Source organism: Paralichthys olivaceus, chromosome 18, assembly GCF_024713975.1.
Source record: "Paralichthys olivaceus isolate ysfri-2021 chromosome 18, ASM2471397v2, whole genome shotgun sequence".
NCBI lineage: Eukaryota > Metazoa > Chordata > Actinopteri > Pleuronectiformes > Paralichthyidae > Paralichthys > Paralichthys olivaceus.
In genome coordinates, this window is record NC_091110.1 from 8,717,054 (window position 1) to 8,737,725 (window position 20,672).

Here is a 20,672-nt window from a genome sequence, read left to right on the forward strand (position 1 = left end):
AGAGTCTAAAAAGACACCTCATCTCACACAAACTGTTTGTTTTGATGGTGAATTTTCACAGAGAGATCACCATCAAGGAAATTCTGTACATGAAATATGGTGATAAAGTAGCCGATCAGAGTTACAGGCTCTCAGAGTGTACTTTAAGTTTTATAAAGCTGCACAAACTCGACCGCTGAAGGGTTTTCAGTCCTGGAAGGAAGATTGTTATTGTTACAGGCAAAGAAGATGAATCCCAGTTATAAACTTTACACATAACTTTATTGTACCAATTTATTCCAATACCATGTGAATAAAAAGCACAAGAAGAAAGCAGCCAAAGGGAGTAAGAACAACACAAAGAACAGTAAAGTTTACAAAAGACTCGGTCTCATTTGGGAACAAGGTTGGCAACAACTTCAGTTTTGGAGTAAAAATTATTGATAGTATTAATAATGATAGGACACAAATTGTGCAATTATATCTATACCTCTAGTATAAACCGTATATAGAATTTCTGTTTTATAGTCATCACTCAGCCTATCCTGAAAAAACAAGTGTTGCTAGAAATTATGACGTTTTTCTTCGATATGACCGAAATAGGTGTGAGTGATAAATAAGCATCTTCAAACTCATAACATGAATAACATGAAATTCTCCATTTAGGACAAAAATATACTCAGACTTCATATCTATTCTAGGAAAATAGTGCACAGCAATGGATTAGATAGTGTCATAAAGAATAATACCAAAGATACACCCATTTTATAATACAAAAATGTCCATATATTAAAATATAACAGAACCATCTGCAGAGACAAACCTCATCGGAATCTCAAACACATCTGAAAACTCTGACTAAGATTACTGACAGTCCAGCTATCGTCCAACGCAAATTTGAAAATCTGCAGTCACTCTGAATACATTTCTACACAATAATGTAAACTGAAAAAGAAGTGGGGACGTGCACCGTATTGCTCAGATCTGTCCTTCACTCAACTTTTTAGCTGTCAAACGTTTCTCAAACCTGAGGACGAGGTAAAAGCAGCTGACGCATATTTTTGTGTTTGGCACTTGCATCAGTTAAATTCCCCGGACCTTCTGCCCAGTGACTGATTTGTCCCAATCAGCCTCAAATGATTGTTTAAACACATTTACAGTCACATTCCAGCTGCTGTGATCCAGCTTACAGCAGCTGGAACTGCGGATAGAAACAGTACTTTAGAGTCAGATTCACCATGAAGGATGTTTTCACTTACCCTGGGAAACGAACGTAGGAATCTTGGAAATGTATTTGACTACTTCATCCTACTTGACTGCTGATGTAAGTGTTAGAATTCCACACGCTGCACTGCAAACGAGGTGTTGAATCCAGTATGAATGTGTCTAAATTCTTTCTCTGAGAATAAAGAAACCAAAAAAGCAGAGCCAAAGAGAAATCCAGAGACAATCTTAGGCAGTAAACATTTGAAATCTTTTCATACTGGCCCACTACACGGACCATTATTTATTATGTGCACGGTTAAGAAACCTAGTAGTTCTGAATCCAAGCTCACCTCTCACTCTCGAAAGGTTAGTAGTAAATATGAGGCTCAGCTTCTATTTTCCCTTTTCTTTAAAAGTCAAAACTATGTCGAGAAAGTAAAACAAAAGAAAATACAGTACAAAATACTACATCACTGATTGCAAATAACACTAGCACAGGTCGAGAATAATGTCTTGAATGTGTCAGAGAAGATTTGTCAGGCGTGAAATCTCTCTTATATTCCTCGGTCAGAGTGCAAACTGAACATCAGCCTTCATCAGTTTGAGGCTGAAGCTCAGAGTGTTGACATTAATAACGTTGCAGGGCGAAATCGCTCTGTGTGCTTTTTGTGTTGTGTTGCCTGTGCAGTGATCAGATCTGTTGGTGACCGGGCAATTCAGTCACCTGGTAATGAGCGGAGTGGCGGTCACATGCAGTTGACCACGTTGCTGGAGCCCTGGCCGACGTCCCTGATCTTGCTGACGTGAGACGAGCAGACGGCCACCCCGGCTCCGGCACGGCAGTGAGACACTGAACCCACCAGCTCCCATCTGAACGGCACACACACACAAATCAAATCAATATTACAAGAAGAAGACATATGAACCGTCTTAAACAGAACTCTTATAACTCTTATTTAAATTAAAGCATTGTAATTATTCAAGTGTTAGATTTAACTGTCCTTGATGGACAAATTAAGTATTTGAATTTATTTGAACTGAACTGGCCATCCTTATCAAATTACTTTATGTGTTTTTGTACTGAAAAAGGTTCTTACTATTAAAAAGAGCTCTTTAATTATCACACAATGAACAACACATCACATCACATCGCCTCCTCACCTGTTCATTCGAGGCTCAAACGCCTCCACTGTGTTCAGGTAGATGTTCCCGTTGTGGCCCCCGACTGCGAACACCCTTCCCATGACAGAGGCGACCCCTACGCCACCGCGAGGGGTTGTCAGCTCAGACACATACTCCCAGCGGTGCATTCGAGGGTCAAATCTCTCTACGGAGCTCAAGGGGGAGTTGTCATCAAAACCACCTTCAGAAAATGACAAAACATTTAAATAACATTTATCTTTGTGAAAAAAGGTAAAGGGTGTTCAAACAGGAAAATGACAAGTATCATATTACTTCACGGAAATTATTAAGGATACGAATGACCGGAAAAATGTCACGTTCAGGGGAAAAGATTTCTTAAATGTGAGTAGGATTATGGTGTCACTTTCAGAGAAGGCACACAAGAGGATTTCATGCTTCTATATTCAAGCAGAGTCATTCACAAGACAAAAGGTCACAACAGACATTCAAATGAACCTTGAATGACTCTTCAGATTCAAGTGGCACAATAAAAATATCTCATCCTTCAACTTTGTGAATCAGTGACCAGAAACATCACAAAATGTGAACTTTTGCCACATTTGTGTGTATCATTGTACAGAGTGCACTAAGGTATATGACACAGGTGTAAAAACAACAAACTACATGTTACAGCTACTGTGTATGGCTGCAACAAATGTAATCTCTCCACTCAAAATCAGAGGAGAAGATAATTACTGGTGTTTGGAAATTAAACTGACAAACGTCCTCTGTTTAGTGTATTTATTTCCCTCACCCACAACATAGAGGCAGCCATTCAGTTTGCTGACTCCATTCCCAGCCCGTCGCTGGCCCATCTCGCTGACCTCTGTCCATTTGTTGAGGTGAGGGTTAAAGCGCTCCACGCTGGACAGTGACGCCACGCCGTCGTTGCCTCCCACCGCATACACAAAACTCTGGCAAGAAGAGGATATAGAGCACTGTGCAGATACCGTACTAAACATTAGTCATCATTTATCCTCTTCTGTCTTACCCCCAACGCCACAGATCCCACTCCTCCTCTGGGTGTGTTCATCGGGGCCACGGCACTCCAGCAGTCACTTTCAATGTCGTAACGCTCCACGTCGTTGAAGCAGGAGTTGTCGTCCAGGCCTCCTATAGCGTAGATGGGACCACCGAGAGCTGCCAGGGCAATACCCCTCCTGCAAAACATACATCCTTTCTCAGGCAGATACTTATGCTTTGTTTTTCTAATACCCAATACAATCTGAGACTGCTGTTCTCACACCCATTCAGTCTGGAATGGTTTGGGAAAATCTAAATTCACAATCATTATATTGTAGCATCATGTACCTCTTAGTGTTCATCGAGGCTTTCATCATCCATTTGTTGGTGAGGGGGTCGAACATCTCCATGTTGCCTAAGTGCTCGTTACCATCATGGCCTCCAACAGCATAGACCTTTCCTACAAGAATAAATAAACAGATATGTAGATGAGTCTTATGATCGTGTGAACAGATCCACAATTAAAAATAATGTTTATTAGTATAAAATAACAATAAAAGCAACAACAACAACAATAATAATAATGATAAATATACTTTAATTGTATGCAACTTTTTTTTTTAAAGGTTTAAACGTGCTTTATAAGTTAGGATAAAAACAAGAAACAGGATAAAAACAAATTGACTCATTAAAATTCAGCAATTAAAATACAAAGAATACATAAAATGCAATAAAAACTACAAGGAAGATAAATGCTAAATAATAAAATACAAATAAGACATGTTTGCAGTAAGATTGAGGGCTCAAATTATTATTATTTTATAAATAAATATGTATTTAAGTCAGTGAACTAGTCACTGACTCTGCAAGCCCCTAAATATCTGCATTACTTACATTTATATAAGCAGTCAATTAAATCTGTCTATATTTTTTTTTCAATTAATTGTTCACCTTTCCATCCTCTGTCTTGTTGTGCTAAATATATATAAAAACCCTTCTTACCTCCGACAGATATTACACCCACATGACGTCGTCTGCTGTTCATTTCAGGGCCGAAAAACCAGCTGTTCTTAGTGATGGAGTAGCACTCGATGCTGCGAAATGGATCACCAGAGCCACCCCGGCCACCCACACAGAACAAAACCCCTAAAGGAAAGGTAGAAAATTTTTTTATAAAAAAGAGAACACGTTACAATTTGTGTCCACAGAACAGCAGAGGTAAAAAGATGATGAGTTTAAGCCTGTTAAAGCTCAATCCAGACAGATGTATGGTTTCATGAAGATAGTTGTGTTTTTTTTTTCTTTGATAATAACAAAGTGCTGAATGTTGCTACAAATACCATCAAATCAGTAGTTATATTCAAAGACACACCCATAAAAGTACCTGCAGTATGTTTCCGGGGTACGGTGTGGATCGAATACTCAAAGTCAGGCACCACCTTGTTGCTGAGGTGGAGGTGGTAGTTCCTGGCTTCATCCATCAGGTCACGACAACTCAAGTTACCTTTGATCATCTCGTCCTTCGCCACAGTTCCAGTCAGGAAGTCGACAGGCAGCAGGGGGAGGCGCACCTAAAGGGGACCATCATATAATGTACTGTGATTGTAAAAAAGGTCACATAAAGCTTTGAACACACGGTTTATACGACACTAATTTCATGCATAGTTATGTAGCTTAGCGTTCAGTTAATGAGTAAAAGGGTTTATAACATAGTATGTTTCCAAATACAAATCCAAAACATGCAGAGAGACAACATTTATAAGTTAACATTCAGCCCAACCAAACCATATCCTCCTGATCCAAGTGATGCCGCCTCTAACCTGAGACATGATCTGGTCCAGCCAGGCCTCGTGGTGCTGTGGGTTTGCTTTCAGCCATTTCACTGCGGCGTTATACACCTGTGTCTCTGAGTGGATATTGAGCTCACTCGAGGACAATAATGTGCGCAAGTGCTGGGGAGACACACATGTGAAGTCCTCACACTCCACTACCTCGGTGAAATGCTCGCAGGCGTAGCGGTCGGCCATGTCCATCAGGTCCACGCGATTGTGGCTCTCGGCAAAAGTCCGAACTGCCAGGCAGTTGGTGGGGTGGAAATGGGCCTTCATGTACTCACAGCAGGCTCTCGCCACCAACTCCACCTAACAGAGTCAGGAAGTAATGGAAATCCCTCTGTGTGTAAATGTTGTTGTATGGACAAAATCTTGTAACATTTGAAAAAGCTAAATAAAATCACTTTACTATCATTGGACATACATTAACATGGAACCTAATATTCAGATATTTATGAAAATAGTCATAATCAGACAGACAGACAGGAATATGGATAGAATATTCTTTTAGCAACTCATGTAAACATCATCATCAAAATAAATCTTATTCAGGTCAACAGTGGGACTAATGCTGTCCATGTTTACATAGTCACTGATAGGGCAGAACTCCTTCATTCATGTAGAATAAGGAGACCACTAAGCTCACACTGCTTGTTGATCGATTAAATGTGTGTTTACCTGAAGGATGCAGGCAGCATAAAGCAGTGGCTGGACATTATCCACTGTTAACGTGAGCTTAGAGGAGTAGGCAAAATGCACCAGGTCCTGGATGGCATCGCCATCAAAGTCCTTGATCTCTATCAGATTCTGTTTGGCCTCAGACATCTCCGACAGGAACATGGCCCTGCAAGAAGAAATATCCACTTAGACTAGAGCAAGGTGAAATACAGGCTCAAATCAAATATATATAGCTAAAAGCATAGCTAAAGCTAAAAGCATATCCAGCGTGTGATGTTTAAATCATTATGGAAAATCAAGAGTCCGCAACTAAGACAAAACGACTTTCTTATCAAAATGACTCATAGAATTCAATATAGAAACAAAGGAGAAAAGTTTTACATACCGGAAGTAAGGGATAACACAAGCCAGCACTAGCTTGTGGCATGGTATCAACCTACTGCCAACCTAAAAAAACCACATAAAACATACAGATTTTTGCAGCTACTTAGAGATAGTTAACAAGCTTACAACTATAAGATACGATTATTTATAAAATCACAACCTTCAACCTGACATTAGTGATAATATACTAAAAAGAATATCAGCTGTGACAAAAAAACAATACAAACCAGTCACTTGAGTCCACATGGGGTGACTCACCTTCAGCGTGACATCGCAGAGCTCCCCCACTTCATAGAAGTGCCTGAGGGAGTTATGGAAGTCCTTCCAAGCCTCGTGAGCCTCGAAGACAAAGGAGCCATCGGGCTCACAGTCTGCTTTCGATGCCTTGTTTCCAGGGCGCTTCTCCTTGGGCTTCAGTTGCTTGGCATGGTCTGGCACCACATCCCCTGGTGCCATAGCTGGCTACAGGAAACAATACCTACAAGAGAGATGAACCACTTATTAAACCACATTGGATACTCACTGGATTGTTTTGCTCCTCTGTAGGAGATATTGTTTGCTGACTTTAGAGTAGTGTAGCTTTATTATCTTTTATTGCAACTAATGGTTTGTTTTAAATTAACTTTATTAACTATGGTAATCTCATGTTAAAAACAAATTGTTAAAATATTTAGGAATTGATGCATTATGAATCATAAGTAAAAAGGCAAAGACTTCTGTAAATCTAGAAACATGTGATAGTCATTTTTTTATATATTTAATATATAAGTAACTGAGTGACTAAAAATAATAAATCATTCATTTTAATACTTCTTAGAAGTAGTGCTTTTAACCATATAATAACATGGACAGGTTGTGAACAGCAATATTAAATTATTGCCCATGGAAAGGTAGGCCAGATTTTAACCACACCAAGCGAGAATAACTCACAGACGAGAAAACACAACTCAGTCCAAATAACACTGCAGGCTTAAATGGAGGAAACAAAAAGGGAACTGGTGTTAGGGGGGGATCACCTGTCAGCTGAGCAAGTTTGGTGAGTACCCCCCCTCCTTTCGTCCTTTCTGTGTCACTTCGTCTTACTCATTTAGCAAAGACCAAAGCTAAATAGGGAAAAAAATATATAATAAGCTGATCACTCCAAGTTAAAGTAGCACACCACTCAGAAAACACGGCAATCAAACGATAAATAATCCTACCTACTGCTGAGTCTGATGAAAAATCTCCACAGAGAACAGATGAAGTGAGAGCAGACAGCCAGAGGCCGGAGCTCCACCCACACCTTACAGATGATGTACTGTCTCTCTCTTTGAAGCTATGCCTCTGACAGTGAATAGACTCAGTGTATCGCCCCCTCATCACTAGTCCTCTCAGCTTTGAGAGCTGCAAACATCCAGTCCCATCATATGCACTGATTCCACTGCTGTTCTACTTTGTAAGCCCATTGATAGAATTTACTCTCTCAACGCAAAAAAGCGATTTGTAATATTCACTTTCTTAAAATTCAGGATGAGTTGGAACCCTTTTATAGATGGTAACATCCTCAGACAGTGATCTATTATTTATTACGAGTAAGTGGAGCGAGAGAGTCAATAATTTAACATAAGGGATGTATTGCACAACTGCTCGACTCTGCTGCGTACAAATCGAATAGCAACCACCTCTCTGAATCCATGCAACATCCTTCTGTGCATCCACTTGGCAAACAGCATGCAACGTTAGACAAAAAAGGTACGCAGAGGACGAGCATGCACTCACGAGAACCCACTGTTTCACATATTACTTCTCCCACCTCCAAAAGCCACACAGCAACTGTACTTAATGCTGCCAAATACAACGCTTCCATGGTTTAGTCCTTTGGTCAGAGTATTGTGACAGTGGAGCAATTACCTAGCTAATGAGCCCACTCCCTGCAAACTGAATTACTATATTTGCTCATATGGAGGGGGAGGCAGCTTGTAAAAAAGTGATAAATGTCAAGACTATTTGCAGGATTTCTGCAGGTTTCACAGTAGCATTTCAAAACTTTTTACGATCACAATGAATGAAATTTAAGACCTATTTCAGGTGCGACAGATCTGAAGGAGTCCCAGAATTACACACCCCTATAATTGAAGATGGGGTGAAGTGGCCAAGTAGGGAATAACCCTTGGAATGCCGTCCATGATTTTTCCCACAACCAAGCGACTGTACTGAGATAATCATTCAACTTGTATCTTCTTGTAATTTCATTACAACGAGCTAATATCTGTATTATTGCGAAAGAACTACAACACATATGAACATAACAAACTAGGCCCGTCACCAAAACATTTCTCTTAATATCTACTTTCACAGTATCGTTCTTTTAACTTTTTGAGGCGTTAAATTTAGATTATTACATTGTAGACATGTGAAGACCCCACATAAATCCTGTATCAGCAGGGTGTATTTCATTCGTTCTCATGACATGTCACACATTTTCTTTTAACTATCTGATGTTTTCAAACCTCCACCTCTGTCGGACAACATATTTTCTGGTTTAAAGCGGTGCATCTTAATAACTGGTGTATGCAAGCATTTAGATTTTTGACACTGTATAAATGGAGCTAAAGAAACTGATATAAACACATATATTGATTTCTTTTGACTACATAGGTCTGATTTTATATTCTAACTCGGTCCTCATTGCTGCACCATGTATCAAACATGCTATTATTTCAGGTATGAAGGTGTGTGATGGCTTTTGTTTGTAATAAGGTTTATTTTTATCAGCTTTTCATGGACTTTGGAAGATCTGGGGTGATTTAAGAAATATTAAAGACAGCAGCAATAATACAAAGACTGCACATGAGTGTTTACTATAAATGACAGCTAGCACCTTCAGATGTCATTCAGAATAATGAGGCTCTTCTGTTATTTTAGAGTGAGACACCGACATGCTCTTAAATGCATTACAGATACAGTTAGCATAGCATAACCATCAACAACATCTGAAAGATGAATCTGCAACAAAAAAACATGCAAACACTTCAACGTTTAATGCAGTAAATTAGGTTGGTTGTGTTTGTGAGTCACTGGGTTGTTAACCTTAACCACATTTACAGCTAACGACGCTAATTTGCGACAAACGGAGCTAGCTAAACCTCAGAGTACACTAGTGCTTCGCTTGCTAGCTAGCTGGAGCTAGCAGGCAGGCTAGCACCCGCAGCCCACGTTCACGATTTAACCGCGAATTTAGCGAAAATACTAAACGTGCGACGCCACGAAGGACTGTAGAGCATCGAGTAATGTCGGAGTTTGGAGAAATGTGTTTAACTTAGATACCTCATGTCGCAGCTGAGATTTAAGATGCCGGCTTCTCTGACTGGAATGTTTGTTGTGCTTCCAGGTGCTTCATGGGAAGTGTAGTTTTACAGCGTCACCTGCGCTGCTGCTGAGGGGTACAAAGTGAATCCAGAGTAATAATAGATATAATATATATAATATGAACCATAATGTCCATAATTCATACTTTTTACTCCACAACATTTATTTGACAGCTATAGCTATATATAGATATATATTACACGTTTTTTTTATTATTATTTTTAAATCTCCTTTTATTATTTTACATAGAAAACACGCATAGAGCTTAGAACATATTGTACATTTATGAAGTTACCCAATAGTAAAAAATAATTAGGGAAATCGTTTATTAAATGCCAAACCTCCCATGGTTTCAGCTTCTCAAAAGTCATGATGAGCCGTTTTATCGTCACAGAGTATTACTGTAATAAAAACCAAGTTATTGCACTGAGTCATAACTAAACAGTCACTGCTCCAAACACACGTGTTCACTCTGTTTATTTTGTCTTGTCTCAATGAACAGATTTTATAAATAACACTGAAAATAATACACTTTACATAATGTGCAAAGTGAGGACATGTTAAACTGTCATAACATTTGTTACATAATTATATTGTACATAATGTCTCACCTGCAATTACACATTAACGACACCTCCACAGGCTGATTGAGCTGTCCACTGTTTATCACTGCTGTGTGAGCACTTTTCTGATACACCTTACAAACACCGATCAGAAATATTAAAATCATTAATGTGAACGAATGATGAAACTCTCAGTCTCTGTTGAACTGTAGCCACTTACTACCGATGTATTCATATCAATAATAAACTCCCAGTCCATCGAAGCAAAACTGAACTATAACATTTAGAAACCGTCTTTGTACTAGTGTGACTATATGTAAATCCTGTGTTACATATACTTTTAATAGAATGGGATCAGATCAGTGGCTTGAAAGTAAATGTTTCTTTTTCAGTGCCTGTGATCTAATACACTAAAAATATAAATTCTATGATGTTTAAAATCAAATCCTGTATAGTGAGTAAAGTAGTCCAAGAATATACGCGATCAATTAGCCATTTATCAAGTGAAGAAAAACAACAATGGGATAATGATTTCTATCCATAATTGAATTAACAATTCACATCAACACAATTATAAAGATGGTTTATTTCAGAACAGAGTTCATCTATGCAGTTCCTCCACTGAATATAATACATTAATGAGCTGACATAGTTTACAGGCCACTGAAAGATGTATAATATTTGACATAGTCGAAGATCACGTTTGTGACGACAAGCATCATCTCCACGTGTCCTAATGGTGCTGCTTCTTCCTTTTCAGGAGAGCATCTCGTAGAGCGATCTGAAACACAAAGACGAAATACTTTAGTTGAAATGAAAGAGTACAATGAAATGCAGCAGCTCACTCTGACCCGTGTTACCTGTCTCTCTCTGAAGGAGCGCTTGCCCTTTGTCCGAACGTTCTGACTGTGTCTCATCATCATGAAGTTCTTTGTCTTCCTCTTCTCCCTGTTGCTGGTGCTGGCGTGTGGGTTTAGTTTGGAATGCTTCTTAACAAAGTCCTTCCGGTCGGTCCGTCCCGCCTGGAGAATCAAACACGTCAGGGGTCAATCAACTATTAACTATGACAAACAACAATATTATGGTTCCAGCTTCACAGTCTTCAGTAACAATAGCTTTTTTATTATTTAGACAAAAAAAAGAATGTGAATGTTTGATATTATTTGGAAAATGTTATTTAGAGTGGCCCCCCCACATTTTATAGACCAAATAATTAATGAAGAAATAATTGTCAGGTTATCCTTGTTAGTTTATGTCCTGCACATCATTATGTACTCTCACAATATACAAACTACCCATGAATGACATTCCGGAGTCACTGGTTTATCAGCGGCTGAACAACCATGATGTCCCTGTACAGTTAAATCAGTCTACAGTTAACACAGGGTTCTTACCATTGCTGTTGCCAGACGTGTTTCCTTGTCTGATTTTGGTTTTTTATGCAGTTTCTCAATGTTTCTCAAAGTCAGCAGCTCCCCTCTGCAAGATTTAGAAACAAAAAAACTCAATATGTCAATTATTGTGGACAAACTTAACATGACAGAACATCCATCAAACATCTCTGTCACCTGTTGCCCTCTTCATCGTCACTGTCCACCATCTTCCTCTTCTGGTTCTTGCCCGGCGCCGCGTTGACCTCCTTGGCCATCTGCACCAGACGGATCTTCTTAAAGTCATCCTGAGTGAGGAGCCTGCTGCCACTGACCGCAGCGGCCTTCGCCTTTCTTTCCTCCACTGGAATACTCTGAAGCTTCTCCGCCTTAATCAACCACAGGAAACTCTGACATTAAAACAAAGTTACTGTGCGTAATCATGCTCCAGCAGCTCATCGAGACTTCTTGCTCTCACCATTTCTCCTGCGCCTTCATCAGACGAGTGGTGAACGTCCACCCACTCCCCGTCTTCATCATCATCACTTATACTGGCGCTCTCCCAGCCTTCTGTTGTACAACAGGAAAAATATGCACCTTTTATATTGATTATCCATCATCTCATACACACAATATAGAGAATAAAATGGGTTTTATCTTGTAAATCAAATTAGAAAATTCAATCAACTGCTGACCTCCGTCCTCCTCTCCCTCTTTCTTCTCCCCCTCCTCCACCTCCAGGACTTCAGCTCCAGGGATGTAGTCTTTAGATTCAAGTTCTCCATAGTCTTTGATTTTAGCCTCAGCTGACGCCTCTGTGGGTCTCCCCTGGACAACAAGAAGCACATTTAAAGTAATAGAGGTGTAGCTTTGACACTGTAAGAGTTTGAGATCTAGTCCCAGGTGAGCAAACAAAAAGCATTTTTTTAACTCATTGAGCTCACCCTGTCCTTCTTTTGCAACATCTGTGGATTCAGATTCCTGAACAGCTGGATCAGTCCCCGTGCAGACATCATCACATCTGAGGGAAACAAAGATCGTGCGCGTGACTTAACGCACATGTACATGATGTGGTGGAAATACAACGTTTAGAAAAACTCACTCTTGTCTTTGTGGTTCTTGTACTGAGTCAGGTCCTGCAGCAGATCTTCAGTGATGGCGAGTGGACAACGAGCTGTCAGTTCCTTGATGGCATTAATACTGAAGCACAAGGAGAGAAGAAGTGTGCTATAAATCGATGAAGTCATACTAAGCACAGTAGTTAAAGCTTAGATGTGTGTTTTAGGTTTAATGACTGATTAACTGTAACGAGAAAGGAGACATGGAAGCTTCTTACCCCACAGTCATGACCTCCCCAGAGTTTCTGTCTGTCACAAAGTTATTTGCGATGGTCATGATGACAGGTTCAACGATCTGCATGAGTAGGAAATACAGAGTTAACAGTGCTCAAGTGTTTATTAAGTGACTGAATCAAAGTGTAGATCTTAATGTACCTCAGGAGGAACGAGCTGGTGAGACGCCTGAGCAGCACACAGGAGAATCTTTGTCACTTCTACAAAAGACAACAGATGGTTTTAAATGTGTCATCAGTTCAAGACCTGAATTTCACTAAGGGAGATTAAGTTTTACCTCTTTGATGAGGCTGAAGAAACCTCTGGATGAAGGGATAGAAATTGAAGAGGAAGAGCTGTGGAGTAAAAATAGTGTAGAGTATTAGAATCAATACAAAATATTATATCTATACTGCATTTATACTTCTATGTTATATGTCCACACAGCTCAGGTACACATAATTAAAGCGTTTTATTGGCAAAATAATGGATCAACAATATCAATTAAAAATAATTTGTCCAAGTTCAGATTTAATAGAATTCATGGTTGTCACGGGGGATGGATTTTTGGTTGTCGTCCCCGTACAACTACAACTTTCTGCATTGGTCTTTGTATCACAACATGTTTGTCCAAATTAGACAAACAGACATGATTAGTAAGTTACCTCATGGATTCCAACCAGTCTGGATATGAGCTCCATCATCATGATCTTCACCTCGAAGCGCTCTTTAGAGGTTTCCAACTGTTTCAAGAGTTTCTCTGAGAAATCTTTGCAAAAAAAGAGACATTTGATAGTTTGGGAAATTGTGCTAAATGACATCAGACTAATTTGGGTGGTTTTGCAGAGAGGAAAGATGAGCCTACCTTGAGGATCATGAATAAGGTGAATAGCAGAAAAGTTGAACACCTCTGCTTTACCCTTTTTCTTGTGTTTCTGTCCCGAAAACACACAAGTTATTGAAAATGAAAACAGTGAACTCAGTTTATCTGAACATATGTGTAAGAAAACCAGTTGTGCGTGTTACAACAATGGTACCTTGAGAACTTTCATTGCTTTTTCCATCTTCCTCTTGTTTTTGGAGGTTTTCTTGCCTGTGGAGTATCTCACCATCAGGTCTCGGGCCGTCGGTCCCTCTGTCTGGAAAACAAGACTGACCATTAGCCATGTTTGTGCATCTAATGCCTCTAACCACTATGTCTGTGATGCTTACCTCTGATTCTGAATCACTGTCGTTCTTTTCATCTTCATCTTTGCCCAGGAAGAATTTAAGACCTGCAACAAGGATCTAGGGACGGGCAGATGCAGGTGAACATACTGGTAAAACATTGGTTTTCAGTGTCAGTGAATAAGTGACGGCTGTCAAGTGAACACAAACATACCTTTGCAACCTTGGAGAAACATGCTGTTGTAATGACGTTAACTGTTTTCGCATCATTCCTGTGACACAAAAAGACGAGCAGGTCAAGAAATGACGGTAAAAATCTCCACCGCTCGATAATCTCTCTCTTCAGTGTATAAATCCTGACTCTCACCAGATGTTTCTTTTGTAGAGCTCTGCCATCACATCCAAAGAGATCTTCGCTGCAATGGGATTACTGTCTCTGAGCATGGTGTACATGAAGTTCTGTAACGTCTGAAACACACAACAGTGTAACAAAGCTTGTGAGTGGTGGATGTTTTAACCCAGACAGTCACATGTGAAGCAGGGCATGAGTGTATTTATACTTACTGTGTTGACCTTGTTGTTTTTGTGCTTTGCGTTGATGTTTTTGATATCAGCAACAATGTGTGTGTACAGAGTCTGGAGAGAGAAGAGGAAACAACACAATCAGAGAGAGAAAAACAACACAACACAAGAAGTCAGTTAGAAGACGTTAATGACAAATCCTCCCACTTTTGACCTCCATACATATTAATGACATCTTCCACACTGATTTTGTCACATAAGGAACCCATGGAACCGACATTTCATTCGTCTCTGATCACAATTAAGGGGGATATGGGCTAATGAAGTCTGAACTCTGTGACTCTGACAGGTCATATTACGTCACAGAGAAATGGTCTCTCTGAAAATAATAACAGCATACTGAGCACATATGACAGTTACAGCTGAATTACAACAAATATATCATTTTAAAATTGGTCATATTTTTTTACCAATAGGCTCCTGTCTCAAAAGACTTAGATCCACGCAATTATGTATTGATACACGGAAAATGGGACAGACTATACTTGGATCACGAATGGGTTGTTAGAGTTTGTTCCTGCTGCGGCTGTTTGTGGGCTGAGTGCTCTCACCTTCCTGAGCAGTTTGTCGTGACATCGCAGCAGCTCAAAGAAGAGCTCCAGGAGAGCAGTGGGGTCGATCAGATTCTTGTTCCTCAGAAGAATCAGAGCTTTGCAGAAGGTCTGATCAGGAGAGGAGAGGAGAGGGGGTCACATATGTAAATAAACACATGCCAGTGCTGTGTGACATAAATATCAACAAGCTCCATTTCAAATCAGTCAAATTTACTTTATCGTCCACATGGGGACATTTTTCTTGGGTCAAAGTGCAACAGCAGCTTCAATGGTACATTGTGTAACGAACAACAAAAAACAGTACACAAGGTCCTACTTTTATTCTGCATTATTATTCTAGGTCTTGCACAGAGAGTTGATTGTTACACCTACAAGGATTTGAATGCTTGTGTATATAATATTCTCACCATCCTTAAGTCCGGCTCCAGGACTGTGTGGTAACTCAGTAACAGGTCGGACAGCTCCTTGGGGAAGGTGGACAGATGCTGCAGGTAGCAGTGACTGACCTGAGGGACAACGATTCTCCTGTTAGCCTCTAAATGCACGTTTCACACCACTGCTCAGCAAATACACTTCAAAATGTCACCTGAGCAAAGAACATGACGAGCTCTGCCAGCTCCTTGTTGGGTTTGTCCGGCTGCAGTCTGAAGATGTGGACATTGGACTGGTAGTGTCGGTACTGCTGGTGAAACTGAGGCACACACAGGAACACAGTTCCAAGAGTTTGATGACAATTCTCAGGCTCTTGGATCAAACATGCGAGTGTGCGAGCTAGCAGCTTGAGCAGCCTCTCGGCTAACAACACTCACCTCCTCCACGTAAGACTGCGGATCCCGTTTGATGAGATTCTGCAGTTGTGGTAAGTTGTTTGGCAGTTTGTTGTTTTGTCGACCTGACATGGTTTAAGTTGTTTTACGACCCGTTCTCTTGTAGAAATAATTAAAAAACAGAAGTTTTTACAAGATGAGCGTGGCGACCGTGCGGGCTGCCATTAAAGTTACCAACGGGAAGTAGCGTTACGTCACGTCCGCTTCAATAAAAGGGGACGCTCGTGTTTTCTACAAATTTGTTAAATAATCAAACTTCATGAATGTGACTCTTGTTTGACATTTTCTATGGTTGTAGTTTTTGATCTCAAACTCCTCTGGTTAAAAAATCACATAGAATATGATTTAAATAAAAATACAATAACACGTGTACTTATCAAGCAATGTGGGCTTTATTTTGTTTGACTGGTAGAGTTGGTATGATCCAAAAACTATTGAACCCCATTAGATCTCCTCATGTCATTGATTGATGACTTTAAAATAATGTGATCGTGACTTAGCTGACCTCCTGCACTATCCAGTGTGCATTAGAAATGTATACTAGGTTGTACTGTGTACTATGTTATTTATTGTGTTGCCTACTTATTTGTTTTGTCTACTTATGTTTACATACAGAGAACAGCAGTACAATCCTGTCTGTGTCCGGTACAAAGGACAGAAATGTCAATAAAGTTGACTTTGACTCCTGCTCTCTGCTACAGTATTTTCCAGTCTCCTATCAAGTGGCTTCAGTGTGTGGATTCATTCAGGACAACTATATGTAATCAATACATAATAATGAACAGCACATCAACACAATGCCTGTAAATTAAAAGTGAATGATGATTGCGGTTGCGTTCAGGTAAGCAAAGAGCTGTTTGGCACAGGGGCAGTTAGTTTTTGTACTGTTGGACAGGAAGTAAATTAATCTTTATTTCTTCGGTAAACTGCAAACATGTCCTGTCATTCACTGAAGTCCCTGTGTGTGAGGGAATGCCACTACAGATCACCTGCTTGACAAAATAACATTTTATTCGAATGCAGTAAAAAAACTTCACTCTAGTTAATATTTTAAGTCAACACTTCCATGACTACCTCAGCATATATTTAACATTATGAGCTTCATTTTTAATGCAAGTAGGTATTAATGTGCAATGTATAAAAATGGCAGCAAACTTTTCATTGAGCTCCTTTTACGATCCAGTATCAACCCTTATACATGAGCACAAGTTTCAGCTTCTCCTCCTCATGTGAGCTGTGTAAGGATCATGTTTTATAACGTTTAGATGAACAAGTTTGAAAGGTGATGGCAACTTCTCTATGCAGCATGAAAGGAAACAATAAGGCTCAATTATTTTTGCAATAAAGTGACAAAAGACAAGGACATTTCCTTTTTTTTTAAATGAAACTTTCTGCTATGTACCATTTAAAATGTATCCAGTTTAATTTTCAGGAGATGAATATGTACACTTTTAATTTCATCATTTACCTCAGGCAGTGAGCAATTACTGTAAAATAGATTTACAAAGCAAATACTGACATAGTATTCTGTCAAGGCATGTTCCAGCATTAAAATAGGATTCAAAATACACAAGTACAAATTTGTTCCACATAAAATATGAGATCATTGATCACTTTTATAATTATTTTAGAATATCCAAGAATTGGAAAAAAAAAACACGAGTGTTCTCTTGTAGGTGACAACAGGAAATACAATCAGCAGTTCTCATAAATGCATTGAGAGGGAGTAGCAGCCAAAGAGAGAAAACTCAAAAAAGCAAACATAAAAATATAGACTTCTTAAAAGGATTTGCTCTCGAGGAACCGAACATTTTAAGGCATTTTAAAAACATGTACTGTAAATTTGGCAATTTCTGCCTGTGTCAACTCTGCATTTGTGTTCTGCTCTGGTGGTAACAGTCGCCCAGCTCGCGGTGACGATACGTGGCGTCTACTATCCTGAGATGTTTTCCTCTGCTTGAAGGCATCTGAGGACGTAGAGGATCACTTGATAGCAGAAGATATATTGGTCCTGTGGAAAAAAGAGGACAAATGTGTGGTAGAAAACATGTGAATCAAAGGCTACATCCATACTAATAATGAATTTTAACAACACAATTTACTACATGGTGCCTTTATGAGCACCCAAGGAGAACTCACAATAAATCATCAATAAACACAAGAATAAATTAAATGAATAATTAAAGTAGAACCAAAGGTTGAAATACTCTAACCTACTTCGGTAAAATGATTTCTGTCCTACGTCACTATTATAGTTTTATTATTATATTGCTTTACACTTTACCTTTGTCTGCTTTATTTTATCCATTGTCTCTTGGATTTATTTGTATAAATGTGTAGTTTTGCACTGCATGTATTTAAAGTTTTTATATCTGTGAAGCACTTTGTAAACCTTCTTTTGGAAAACTACAATATAAATTGTGTTTATGTTTATTCATTAACACTGACGTGTGTGTCTGTGTAATAAGGAAGCAGATTACGTACTCTGCAGTTGGTTGCCTAGTTACAGAAAATACTACAAACAAGGTGCAGCGATGTTGAAAAGTAAGATTAAGAATCTCAGTTGGACCAATGATAAGGTAGAACTGACAGTAAGTGTTGGTAACGATGTGCCTTCACCGCTGGTGGTGACTTAACTTAAACTGAAACAAATAAATATATAAGATATAAAAATCTCACCTCTGTCTGGACCATCCCCTGCCTCTGAAGTCTCATGTTCCTGACGACATCTGAAATATCAAACTACAAAAGAAAAAAGAATGAACTAGATTCTAATCATCTTGAACAAAACAAATAAGAAAAGAAGCCTCATTATTAAGTTAAGTAAACAAGGTGAAGACTGTAAAACTTACATCAGCATCTTTACTGATGAGACCGAGGACCACGTCTATACAGATGAGGGTTCCTGAGCGACCGATGCCGGCGCTGCAGTGTGTGATTATTGGCCCCGACTGATGAACGTGCCTCATGTAGGAAATAAACGTGAGCAGCTGCTCGGGTTGTGACGGCGTCCCGTGGTCGGGCCATCCCGTGTAGTTCAGATGAGTCACACGCTGGATCTCATTGGTCTGAGGAGGGAACATACACATTAAACATGTTTTAAAAGTTACAATTATTAGAAGAAAAATAAAAAACTTAAATGTACATGAACTTACCAGCACGTCTTTGACCTCAATGAGTCGGATGACAAAGTTGTCCAGATACTGGTCTTTGATCAGCGTGACCAGTAACCTGTCGTCCACCATCTCTGCCGTCCTCGACGTGTCCGGCCAGTACCGCTGACACTTCACCTTGCCGCCCTCGACCTCTTGGGTCATCATGGCGATCACGTTGGACTTCTGCTCCCAAACCATTTGCCAAAAGTCGCCCAGAGTTGTGGGTAAAGGTCCCTGGCAGGCGATGTACATGAAGTTCTCTTCTTTCACCGGCATGTTGACAAAGTTGGCATTGATGTATCCCCCGTCTTTACCCAGCATAACTCGAGTGGTGTCAACTAGAAGAGACACGCCCGTTACAATCATATTTCAAACTATGTGTTTCGTTTGCATATTTATTAGAAAAACCTTCAAGATTTGAGTTTATAGGCGTTTCTTACAGGGAACGATATTCTTGTAGCGATTCTTCTTCTTGTTCTCCTTCGTCTGACCTATTAAACAGTCATCCAGCGGCTGGAGGTTTTGAAGATTCTTTCAAAGAAGAAAACTTTATTGAAACCAGATGAATCACTATGAATTCACATGCGGCAGACATTCAAAGTAGCTTCTTACTTCAAACTCCTGCAGCGGGACTTTCTGCTCCAGAAGGCCCCTCATCATGCGGACCACCGTGTTGAGCTTCGGTCCCGTGTACTGGCCATCAGGGACCACTTTGACGAGGGGCAGAGAGGTCAGCTCGTCCTCTGTGATGATTGGCCCGTCTGAGGGGGACACAAAAGGAAGGATATACACCACATTAAAAATGGTTTAGTATCTGTTTTTTAGCTCAACATTGCCTCTATGACCAGACAATTCACTTTGACGTCGTACACGAATATATATATTGCACATATACATAAAACAAAACCACTATGCACACACACATATATATATATATCTTCCTGTAAATAATTCAACATCCACAGTTTGGAGAAAGTCGATCTTACCCTCTCTTGATTCGGAATTCATGTTCTCAATCGGCAATTCATCACTTCCCCATGTGATTTCATCCTCCTCTGCCTGTTCAGCGCCAATTTGCAGATAGCTGTTTATTCTAAAAACATAAGCAGTGATGGGATGTGAATACAGTGAATACAGTGTATATTTATAAATGTGATAATCCAAAAGCAAAATCTTACTTTTCATTTATTGGGTCGTCAACACTCTCCTCTTGCCATTCCACTTTTCTTGAACTCTGATAATTAAAAAAATAATCAGTGACAATAATAATAAAAAATCAGATATGATCAAAATATTTGTTCATAAAGTTTGGCTGGTTTGAGTTATACCTCAGGGGAGTCTTCAGGTAAAGAAGAGCCATCACAGTCTGTGTCCTCAGAAAAATCTGCGCTGTGCTCCGCCTCTCTTCTCTGCTCTGGACCATCTTCATAGTCTGTTTGTGAAACAGGGAAATGTCATCTAGTTTGTAAAGTTAACTTCATTTACTCACAAATTAATCAATGTTCTTAGGAAAATTACAACGGTATCAGTATTACTCCATTGAGTGTTTCA

The 20,672-nt window shown here is 39.6% G+C and overlaps 3 protein-coding genes across 8 annotated transcripts in view; all 3 read right to left on the minus strand.

Moving 5' to 3' along the window:
• Positions 1-239: 239 nt before the first annotated feature.
• On the minus strand, positions 240-9,640 carry klhl8 (kelch-like family member 8). 4 transcript variants are annotated; one of them, XM_020082603.2, is made up of 12 exons: positions 9,531-9,640; positions 6,483-6,702; positions 6,226-6,287; positions 5,841-6,006; positions 5,322-5,471; positions 4,715-4,901; positions 4,333-4,476; positions 3,679-3,790; positions 3,359-3,527; positions 3,122-3,281; positions 2,347-2,548; positions 240-2,055 (listed from the first exon to the last, which is right to left on the minus strand). In XM_020082603.2, the coding sequence occupies exons 2-12, from the start codon at positions 6,678-6,680 to the stop codon at positions 1,932-1,934; spliced, it is 1,674 nt and encodes a 557-aa protein (XP_019938162.1). In that variant the 5' UTR covers positions 6,681-6,702; positions 9,531-9,640; the 3' UTR covers positions 240-1,931. The 4 variants fall into 4 exon arrangements, with proteins under 4 accessions (XP_019938162.1, XP_019938160.1, XP_069369408.1 ...); XM_020082601.2 differs by having other exon boundaries at positions 5,151-5,471; XM_069513307.1 differs by lacking the exon at positions 9,531-9,640 and adding an exon at positions 7,424-7,560 and having other exon boundaries at positions 5,151-5,471.
• A 1,061-nt stretch (positions 9,641-10,701) lies between these two features.
• On the minus strand, positions 10,702-16,159 carry sdad1 (SDA1 domain containing 1). The gene is made up of 22 exons (XM_020081545.2): positions 15,949-16,159; positions 15,726-15,830; positions 15,547-15,645; positions 15,137-15,247; positions 14,568-14,639; positions 14,371-14,471; positions 14,218-14,275; positions 14,049-14,123; positions 13,874-13,975; positions 13,702-13,771; positions 13,502-13,605; positions 13,135-13,192; positions 12,999-13,057; positions 12,842-12,918; positions 12,608-12,705; positions 12,450-12,526; positions 12,201-12,333; positions 11,984-12,075; positions 11,704-11,894; positions 11,530-11,614; positions 10,996-11,157; positions 10,702-10,916 (listed from the first exon to the last, which is right to left on the minus strand). The coding sequence occupies exons 1-22, from the start codon at positions 16,036-16,038 to the stop codon at positions 10,869-10,871; spliced, it is 2,067 nt and encodes a 688-aa protein (XP_019937104.1). The 5' UTR covers positions 16,039-16,159; the 3' UTR covers positions 10,702-10,868.
• Positions 16,160-17,331: 1,172 nt separating this feature from the next.
• Positions 17,332-20,672, minus strand: part of ptpn13 (protein tyrosine phosphatase non-receptor type 13) — a 44,198-nt gene continuing 40,857 nt past the window's right edge. For all 3 annotated transcript variants that reach the window (XM_020082099.2, XM_020082098.2, XM_020082097.2), the window contains 9 exons: positions 20,450-20,553; positions 20,300-20,355; positions 20,108-20,214; positions 19,734-19,882; positions 19,562-19,652; positions 19,122-19,459; positions 18,819-19,034; positions 18,646-18,708; positions 17,332-17,977 (listed from right to left, as the gene is read on the minus strand). In XM_020082099.2, the coding sequence (XP_019937658.2) occupies positions 17,900-17,977; positions 18,646-18,708; positions 18,819-19,034; positions 19,122-19,459; positions 19,562-19,652; positions 19,734-19,882; positions 20,108-20,214; positions 20,300-20,355; positions 20,450-20,553 (1,202 nt within the window). In that variant the 3' untranslated portion in view covers positions 17,332-17,899. The remainder of the gene's footprint in view (positions 17,978-18,645; positions 18,709-18,818; positions 19,035-19,121; positions 19,460-19,561; positions 19,653-19,733; positions 19,883-20,107; positions 20,215-20,299; positions 20,356-20,449; positions 20,554-20,672) is intronic.